Genomic DNA, 9,824 nt, shown 5'->3' with positions numbered 1-9,824 from the left:
GTCTGAAAGACAACAAAAGGCTGTCTGCCCACCAGCTCACCAGGTAATGTATGGAAGACAACAAAAGGCTGTCTGCCCACCAGCTCACCAGGTAATGTATGGAAGACAACAAAAGGCTGTCTGCCAACCAGGTAATGTATGGAAGACAAAGGCCGTCTGCCCACCAGCTCACCAGGTAATGTATGGAAGATCTGGTGTGGCGTTTTCAGAAATGCTTCATTATCTAATCCTACTGCTAAATTTAAAGTTATATCACGTATAGAAAATGTTATACATTGCATAAATTAGGTGTGAGATATGTAGAGAAATATTCTTATGACTTCACACACCCACAAAGGATTAATTAACGTTTTAACAATGTAAAGTACAGTATTTTATGAGTAATCAGATAAAACCATTTGAAACCAGAGTGCATATTCATTGTATTACATAAGATATTTATTACTGTAAATATTTTCAATTTTACATCTTGGGAATGTTGGTACAAAAGTTACTCAGAACATCTTACAGCATAGCGGACAAATCTCACAGGGTACAGCGCAGAGTTCGGGTCAATCACATCGAAATTCTAGTCAATAATTATAGATTTTTTTCTCTAAAATGTTTCTAATTGAAAAGCATTGAATTGGAATTGTAGTGTACTTCCCGAACTGACTGGAAATTAAATGGAATTGATCCCAACCCGGGTAGTCACTCTCGGTAGAGCACGGCACATGCAATACCAGGGTTGTGGGTTCAATTCCCACAGAGTTGTTCCCACTAGGGACAACTCCAATACCAAGCAGGTCTTTAACTTCAGCTTTTAGAAATGTGAGTTGGGAATCAAAGATTGGTTTGCAACAGCCCATCACAAATCATTTGTATTCTATGGGAAATTGAGTAGTTGAACGTTCTTTAAAAACACATTTAGTAAAATAACTAGAGTGGAGTTTTTTTTATTTAAAAGAATGTATAACTGAAAATGAAGACAAAACCAACATGAAAAAAAGTGCTAAAAAAACTAAAACAAATAACATTCATTTAAATATTTGGTAAATCAAAACAAGTCAAACATACAAACATATCCATATGTAAATGAATGGCTGGTAGAGTTTAGGCAATATTTTAAATTGTTAAAAGTACTGACACAGACATAAAAGGCGATGTACATACAGCAGCATCACAAGATGTAAAATAAAGAGAAAGTTAAAAAATTAAATATTTAAGGCTAACAAGCGTCTCAGTTACAGTATGAAGGCTTTGCATTGGTGTGGCAACTCAACGTGCTCTTTGTCCCCCCACACACACAAAAGGAGAACAACCTGATCTAGGATCATCTCATTATACCCCAACCCTGACTTTCACCTTTAGGAGCTGAGCCCCATCTGAATGTGGACAGGTGGTTAGGGGCAGACATTAAAGGAGAAACACAGAATCTGATTTATCAGTGTCCCACACATGAATCAATGCAAATTATTTTGTTCAGCCTGATGTAGAATAGAGCAGAGAGCCCCAAAATAAATAAAAATAACTCTTGAGAATTAACAAACAGAAAAACATGACCATTTTCTATGACATAAACCAAACAGAACCGATACAGGTGATCCCCAGATCCAGACATGACTGTTTACTCCCTTCTCCCTTTCACACAACCTCTGACCTGTCATTGCTGTTATAGAGAAAACACTGTTGTATTCAAAAAGTTAGAGACATACGCTGAGTATACAAAACATTAAGACAGACGGACCGGGTGAAGGCTTTAGATCCCTTATTGATGTCACCTGTTAAATCCTCTTCAATCAGTGTAGATGGAGGCAAGGAGACGGGTTAAAGAAGGATTTAAGCCGGGAGACAATTGAGACATGAATTGTGTTTGTGCCATTCAGAGGGTGAATTGTCAAGAAAAAAAAGATTGAAGTGCCTTTGAACAGGGTATGGTAGTAGGTGTCAGGCACACCAGTTTGTGTAAAGAACTGCAACGCTGCTGAGTTTCACGCTCAACAGTTTCCCATCAAGAATGGTCCAACACCCAAAGGACATCCAGCCAACTGTGGGAAGCATTGGAGTCAACATGGCAAAAGGACTCAACATTAGGGACGTTTAACATAGTAACTCAATAGGAAGGTGTTCCTAACGTTTTGTACACTCAGTGTATATTAAAACAGTAGTTATAATTTAGGCATTTCTTTCAAAGGGACAATAGATTAACATCAAGAATAGAAATGTGATTTCTGACTCCCATGTTCCACACAGAAACGTGATCTATTTATCAACTAGGTCTTGTCTGTACATCTCAAAGTTCATATTTAACCATCCATATATGTGTGGTTTGCTTTTTATGACCGTTCGTTGATGAATGCCTTTTTTAAAATATCTGACCAACTTTAAAATCGGAGTCTTTGAAGAACAGAGCAAGGCACAAATAAACAGTGAGAAAGTGAAATAGTTTAAGTAGCGGACAATGTGGATTGAGAAGGAGCAGCTATGTCTACTGTAAATATTCCTATCAAGAAGAATAGTTCCTTCTTTTGTTTCCAATGGGACATAGTTGAAGCGGCACCCACAGAAGCCATGGTGAGGATGTGACGTTGCAAGGAGAAATATAACTCTTGACTCTCCAAGTGAGTATGTGGTTATTGACCGTTATGGTCCATAGTCTTGTGGTGGCCGGACCACAATTACAGTTAACGCAGAGACAGACTGCTGAAGGATAATATATACACTGAGCAAAGGGAGGGAAAACAGAGGGACACTGAGAAGAGTCATCAGAGAAGGAGAGAAATAAAGAGAGTCGGAGGAAGACAGAAAAACAGAAATGAGAGACAGGAAGCGATGTTCAGGCCAGGGTCAAAGGCTGAGCAGACAGAAGCTTTTATATCAGACTGTAGCTGTCTGGCGATTGGCCTTGCTGGGGTCAGGAGCTGGGTGAACGTTGTCATTGACCAATCCTGCACCTCCACGCTGCAGGGCTCTGGTCCTGTAGCCTTCTCATCCTGTTCCCTAGCCACGCCCACCACATTAGTCCTATCAACGCACACACCACCGACTCCACATAGTAACCATCCAACGACGTCACACACACACCGCCCTCCTTAACACACAGCTGTAGGAGGGGAGAGAGAGAAAAAGACAGAGATACGGTTAAGAGGAGTGTTTCCACAGAATTCACATAATAGCTATTTAATGTACTACGACAGTACAATGGGAATACTGTCAGGTAATTCTCTCCCACTTACCCCAGTCTCCTCTGGGGAGCCACATTTCTGCCCAGCAGCTCCCTGGCACTCCTTTGAGGTGAGTGGGTCGACCATCCACAATGCCAGGGTGGAGGGCCAGTTTCCCCCCAGGTTGGTGACAGTGTTCAGCAGGGTCATGTAAGTCCCACCAATCACTGGGTCACTCACTTTAGCATGGAAAGCCATACAGGCCACATACATGCTGTACAGCGCCACCTGTGGGTAAAGGAGGGGAAAGGCAGGAGTTTGAGAAAGTGTATGTGTATAGTGTCCCAAGCTGGATCAAGTGGATGTATACTGCAGAATGTCACACAGACAGACAAAGAGCTTTGACTACATATAGACTCAGTGAGCATAACCTTGCTATTGAGAAAGGCTTTCTGAAAGCAGAGCTGGCTCTCAAGAGAAGACCGGTTTCATCGCACACTGTCCACAAAATGAGATGGAAACAGTCTAACCTCCTGCCAAACAAATAAATAAAATGATATATATATAAAAATAAAAGATAGAGAAAGAGGAGAGAGAGAGTGTGTGTAGCTGAACAGGACTATAGTGTGGTTGAGAGACAACAGAGATGGAAAGATAGTGTGAACAGTGTTACCTGATGCAGTGCGTAGCTGAACAGGACTATAGTGTAGTAGTAGAGAGGGAATCCCCCTTCCTGCTTTAAACTGGGAGTCCACCACACCAACACAGCATACCCCAGACCTATCAACAACCTACACAGGAAAACACAAATGTACAGGAAGTGTGTGTGTGTGTGTGTGTGTGTGTGTGTGTGTGTGTGTGTGTGTGTGTGTGTGTGTGTGTGTGTGTGTGTGTGTGTGTGTGTGTGTGTGTGTGTGTGTGTGTGTGTGAGAGATTGTGTATACCTGAAGGGAAAGGCCTTGTAGAAAACGTCTAGTGGGCGTGGTCCCGCGGTGTATTTACTGATGATGAGAGGTAGTAGTACCTGCAGTGGAACCATGGGGACTGCCAGTAATGCCAGCTGCTCTTTAGGAACACCTGCCTCAACCAGCTTCAGACCGGTCACTGCATCTGCTGCAGAGAAACCCATCTGGAGACAGACAGAGACAGACTGCTGAGTCCCACAGGTACCTTTACAGTGACTGGGTTAGATACTGCAGGTCAATTAGGCTTGTTGTCCAGGCAGGTTGTTTACACTGTAGGCACCTCAGAAATAAGAGACAGGCTAAACAGGGTGACCACATTCTGGCCTGCTTAACCTGACTTATAGACATGTCAGGTAAGGTGCAGGTGCAGTAAGTTGTACTGGGTGATAAGTATAGATAAGCTGTACTGGGTGATAAGTATAGATAAGTTGTACTGGGTGACATGTCAGGTAAGGTACAGTAAGCTGTACTGGGTGATAAGTATAGATAAGCTGTACTGGGTGATAAGTATAGATAAATTGTACTGGGTGACATGTCAGGTAAGGTACAGTAAGCTGTACTGGGTGATAAGTATAGATAAGCTGTACTGGGTGATAAGTATAGATAAGCTGTACTGGGTGACATGTCAGGTAAGGTGCAGTAAGCTGTACTGGGTGATAAGTATAGATAAGCTGTACTGGGTGACATGTCAGGTAAGGTGCAGTAAGTTGTACTGGGTGATAAGTATAGATAAGCTGTACTGGGTGATAAGTATAGATAAGCTGTACTGGGTGACATGTCAGGTAAGGTGCAGTAAGCTGTACTGGGTGATAAGTATAGATAAGCTGTACTGGGTGACATGTCAGGTAAGGTGCAGTAAGTTGTACTGGGTGATAAGTATAGATAAGCTGTACTGGGTGATAAGTATAGATAAGCTGTACTGGGTGACATGTCAGGTAAGGTGCAGTAAGCTGTACTGGGTGATAAGTATAGATAAGCTGTACTGGGTGATAAGTATAGATAAGCTGTACTGGGTGACATGTCAGGTAAGGTGCAGTAAGTTGTACTGGGTGATAAGTATAGATAAGCTGTACTGGGTGATAAATATAGATAAGCTGTACTGGGTGATAAGTATAGATAAGCTGTACTGGGTGACATGTCAGGTAAGGTGCAGTAAATTGTACTGGGTGATAAGTATAGATAAGCTGTACTGGGTGACATGTCAGGTAAGGTGCAGCTGTATCGTAGATACCTTAGCAGTGAGCAGCAGGCTACAGAAGGTGAACACGGCAGGCATCTTTATGATGGAGAGCAGCAGTTTGTATGTTTCCATGACGCTCTGAGTCTCCTCCCGGACCTTCTTCCTCCCGTGCTGTCCCCTGGCGTTCTCCTTCTTCATAATGGCCACCAGCGTGGTCGACACCAGGAACACCACGCCCCAGAAAAACAGGAAGTCTGCGCCAAGGGAGCCAATCAGAGACAACGACAATGTTACAGAATGGTTACAACAGCAAAGCAATGCAGTGATGGCCAAGATGTATACACCCATCTTCTATAGCATGTTACTGTCTGTTGACTGGCAAAACCATATGGAAAATCATCAGCCAAAAGTTCACTCCAAAACCAGAGTTTATTTTCTCTCACTTCAGCTCAAAAATCACCAATATCTGTGCATTGATCAAATATCCCCAGATAATAAAAAGTTGCTTGGCCTCAAAATTGCCAGTGTATCGATGTTCTAAAATGCATGGAAATGCACATGCCTTGTACACGTTATTCACAACTATGCTTATCAAGAGATTACAAGGAAACAAAAAATGTCCTACAATTCTGATACCATCGTCTTCAGCAACTATTGTTTACTCAGGGCAAGATGATCGAATGCAAAACCTGGCCAACGGACATTCCCTCTTCAGCAAGGAGGGTTCATCAAGCTCTGCATGTCTGTAATTGTATTTAATACCAGTCGACCGTAGCAAGATTAAACTAAATATCTGGATTAACGTTCTTCCTCCTGCTTCACAGATGACATTGATCTCAGCCTTCTCATCTTTGTCTCCCCCTCCCTCATTCTGTACCTGACAGTGTCACGATGCCAGTCTCTTTAGGCTCTGCTCTCAGGTATTTGTTGCAGAAGTCAGCTGACTCCAGAGCCAGGAAGAGCACGTTGCCTAGGAAGTAGCCAGCAGTCTGTCCCACAGAGTTACAGGTGGAGGCGTAGCCCACGTTCTCCCTAGACAGCATGGTCAGAGCCCAGCCATCCACTGCTATGTCCTGGGATCAGGGAGTATAACAGAGTTATGTATCACAATAACTTGGAGTGTGTGAGTGTGTGTGAGTTACCTGGGTGGCTGCCAGAAAGGCCAGCATGAAGAACACCGCCGTCAGGGTTATCACATCAGGACCCTGCCCCTCATCACTTTTCAGCAGCGTATCCACGGTAACCGACAGGTACAGCATGAAGAGACCCAGCAGGTACTGGGTGGGCACCAGCCACGACTTCCTGAGAAGGAGAGATGAGGCTTTGACACATTTGATTGCAGCAGTCAACCCATCAGACACAATATAAAACATTAGTAAACATATCAGTCTTATAAATCAGTGTCTTACCGGCGTCCAAACCAGGTCAGGTAGAGCGCGTCAACCAGCGGGGCCCACAGCAGCTTGAGACTGAAGGGCCAGAAGACAAAGCTGAAGAAGGCCTGGTCCTTGTAGCTGACATTCTTACTCTGCAGGATGAGAGGGATGCTCCCGGCCAGGCCCAGAGGGATACCCTGGAGGACATAAAGGAAGAGTAGCAGAGATACATTCCCCAGCTCCCCTCTGATCCCAGGCTGCACACTGGGTTGTCCGTTGTTCTCCGTGTCGGATCCTCGAAGCAACGCTTCCCCCTCCTCCTCCAGGTCAGGGGTGGTGTTGCGAACCCTATTCCCGTCACTCATGTCCCTCTGGGGGACAGCAGGCTTCCTCTGCCGCCCGTTCTTATGTGTGACTGAGTCAGATAGCTCCATTGTGGAGCCGCGGGCATCAAACCAGCTGTGCCCTCTGGAAACCTGGAGAGGAAGGATGCAGGCAGGGGTTAGTCATTTTCTATTAGGAAAAATATCTGCTTTGTTCTATCCCTCAGTTTGTGTTTTTAGTTGGGTTACGTCTTGGCCAAGGGTACTCAACTCTTACTCTATGAGGTCAGGAACCTGCTGGTTCTGCTCAACCTGATAATGAATTGCTCACATTTGGTGTCCCACGTCTAAATCAGTCCCTGATTAGAGGGGAACCTGGTGTCCCAGGTCTAAATAAGTCCCTGATTAGAGGGAAACCTGGTGTCCCAGGTCTAAATAAGTCCCTGATTAGAGGGAAACCTGGTGTCCCGGGTCTAAATCAGTCCCTGATTAGAGGGAAACCTGGTGTCCCAGGTCTAAATCAGTCCCTGATTAGAGGGGAACAATTCAAATGCAGTGGCACTGGCTTTAAGGTCCAGAGTTGAGTTTGAGGGCTCTAGGTCTCAATATTTATTGCCAACACTTGTCTGAGGTTGGTTTCCTTTGTAAAAGCAATGTACAACTACAAACAAGTGAATTCCTTGTCTGGATGAGACCCTAATTAGCATCTCCAGCTAATACAGCAATGCCCAGCTTCTGCATAAACAAGGTTGCAAGCTAGAAGTCTTAATCCAGACCAATTGGAGAGAGAAGGTGGCTAGCTAGACATCTTAATCCAGACCAATTGGAGAGAGATGGTGGCTAGCTAGACATCTTAATCCAGACCAATTGGAGAGAGATGGTGGCTAGCTAGACATCTTAATCCAGACCAATTGGAGAGAGATGGTGGCTAGCTAGACATCTTAATCCAGACCAATTGGAGAGAGAAGGTTGCTAGCTAGACATCTTAATCCAGACCAATTGGAGAGAGAAGGTTGCTCGTTAGAAGTCTTAATCCAGACCAATTGGAGAGAGAAGGTGGCTAGCTAGAAGTCTTAATCCAGACCAATTGGAGAGCGAGAAGGTTGCTCGTTAGAAGTCTTAATCCAGACCAATTGGAGAGAGAAGGTTGCTAGCTAGAAGTCTTAATCCATGGGAGAGAGAAGGCATACAGGTTGAATAATCATCGTTCTCCCGCTGACGAAGCCCAAGCAGGCTCATGATGTGGGTGGGAACCAAAACAACGTAGCGCTATGACACATTGAAAATATTTCCTGGAGTTTCTATTATAGCTAATACACACAACAAAAAGGCCACGTGAATTCAATAAATATTGGTTAAAATGGTAATTGAAGATCAAACATTAGACAATGAATGAGAGATAACAAGATAGTACAAGATAGTTAGCAAGCTAAGCATGTTATCATGACGTTGTAAAAAAATCTTTGACGTTACCTTGTGTTGTCATGCGACCTTGTGTTGACTGTTGTCATGCGACACCACATGCCAAACCATACAATGAATGATTAATGAATGAATGTGTCGACTATCGTTCAAAACATGGATTGTAGTTGATTCGACTGCGAACGTTGCCTTCAACTATGTATGAATTGCATTTAATACGGTCAAAAACACAGACATAGCTACCTATTTGGCCTTCACCTGGTTACATCGGTAGATCGTTTTTTCAGAGGGTGAGGAAGTGTAGCTACGTGTGTAACGTCGACATGTGTCCGTGTGCTTCAGCTGACGTGTCAAAATGATGTTAATAAAAGTTCCGCTTAGAACTGCGTACACATTCTTATGCCTTTCGTGTGGTTCAGTATTCCCTTTTGTCGCTCAGCTCAATAATGAGCCAAACGCTGTTAGGGGAATAACATATGTGTAAATGTAATAATCTGCTACTGTATATTTTTGTTTTATCTGTGATCGTTTGTATTGTGTAGTCTCTTAATCATTGTACCTAAACTGTATGTGTAAACATGTATACGCAGGGCCCCGCTGTAAAAGAGACATTGGTCCCAGTCTGTTCCTTGTTGAAATAAAGGTAGAATAACGTTTAAAGGCGAATTGACTATGGAAGCCAGAACAGCCAAATACTCCCATCTAAACATTCTCATTTTGTGTTATGGTTCAGGAAACATATATCCCTGTACTTTCATATCACATCAAAATCATTTCACAAATGCAAAATACACACTTACTGTGCACTGTTTTAACCGGTTTTAGTGAAAAGAGTTTGTGGCGTCTGACTTCCGTTTACACACAAGTGTTATGAGACGCGGGTCGTCCCCAAAAATGCTCCCCAAAAATGCTAAACTCCCGTTGTTGTAATGATGACAGGTTAGCATGTCTTGGTGATATGATATTGGTTCATCTGTAACTTTCTCACTCATCATTATTCACAATTAATTCATAATCATGGTAGCTGTGTTTAGAAACATATTATATTCCTCTTTTTTTTAAAAAGTCACTACAAAATTACACAATACATTATTTACCATTAATTTATTTTGGGCACAAAATAATCTAAAACAAAACCCCCCAAAAACACAGAAAATGTGTCCAAAGAATGTGTAGTCACAAGCTTGATGTAGGCTACAAAAAGTGCTGTAATTTCTAAATGGTTCACCCGATGTGGATGAATATACCCTCAAATTAAAGCTGACAGTCTGCACTTTAACCTCATATATTTGGAGATTAGCGCTAAAAGAAGAAAAAATGCTTCACTGTCCCAATAATTAAGGAGGGCACTTGTATATATTGAATCTAATAGCTAATCTCTTTTAACTTTTGTGTTACATATTATATCTAAGAGT

The 9,824-nt window shown here is 42.8% G+C and overlaps 1 protein-coding gene across 6 annotated transcripts; it reads right to left on the bottom strand.

Moving 5' to 3' along the window:
• Window positions 1–416: 416 nt before the first annotated feature.
• LOC118374647 (acetyl-coenzyme A transporter 1) lies at window positions 417–9,323 on the bottom strand. 6 transcript variants are annotated; one of them, XM_052468509.1, is made up of 10 exons: window positions 8,653–8,781; window positions 8,461–8,488; window positions 6,698–7,140; window positions 6,431–6,590; window positions 6,166–6,361; window positions 5,340–5,542; window positions 4,088–4,272; window positions 3,817–3,934; window positions 3,216–3,431; window positions 417–3,082 (listed from the first exon to the last, which is right to left on the bottom strand). In XM_052468509.1, exons 3-10 carry the CDS (start codon window positions 7,096–7,098, stop codon window positions 2,915–2,917), a joined length of 1,647 nt encoding a protein of 548 aa, XP_052324469.1. In that variant the 5' UTR covers window positions 7,099–7,140; window positions 8,461–8,488; window positions 8,653–8,781; the 3' UTR covers window positions 417–2,914. The 6 variants fall into 6 exon arrangements, with proteins under 6 accessions (XP_052324469.1, XP_052324470.1, XP_052324472.1 ...); XM_052468510.1 differs by having other exon boundaries at window positions 8,668–8,765; XM_052468512.1 differs by lacking the exons at window positions 8,461–8,488; window positions 8,653–8,781 and adding an exon at window positions 9,210–9,323.
• Window positions 9,324–9,824: the final 501 nt, after the last annotated feature.

Source organism: Oncorhynchus keta, chromosome 18, assembly GCF_023373465.1.
Source record: "Oncorhynchus keta strain PuntledgeMale-10-30-2019 chromosome 18, Oket_V2, whole genome shotgun sequence".
In the NCBI taxonomy this organism is placed as follows: Eukaryota; Metazoa; Chordata; class Actinopteri; order Salmoniformes; family Salmonidae; genus Oncorhynchus; species Oncorhynchus keta.
Note: the sequence above shows the minus strand (reverse complement) of the source record. Positions and strands in the feature narration are given on the sequence as shown.

What these genes read in the sequence shown, in the direction of transcription:
- LOC118374647 (XM_052468512.1), bottom strand. Translation starts at nt 7,098, where the DNA reads ATGGAGCTATCTGACTCAGTCACACATAAGAACGGGCGGCAGAGGAAG. An exon ending in TGGCATCGTGACACTGTCAG is followed by an intron (nt 5,543 to 6,165) that starts GTACAGAATGAG and finishes CCCTTGGCGCAG; the next exon opens with ACTTCCTGTTTTTCTGGGGC. An exon ending in GCTCCCCAGAGGAGACTGGG is followed by an intron (nt 3,083 to 3,215) that starts GTAAGTGGGAGA and finishes CCCCTCCTACAG; the next exon opens with CTGTGTGTTAAGGAGGGCGG.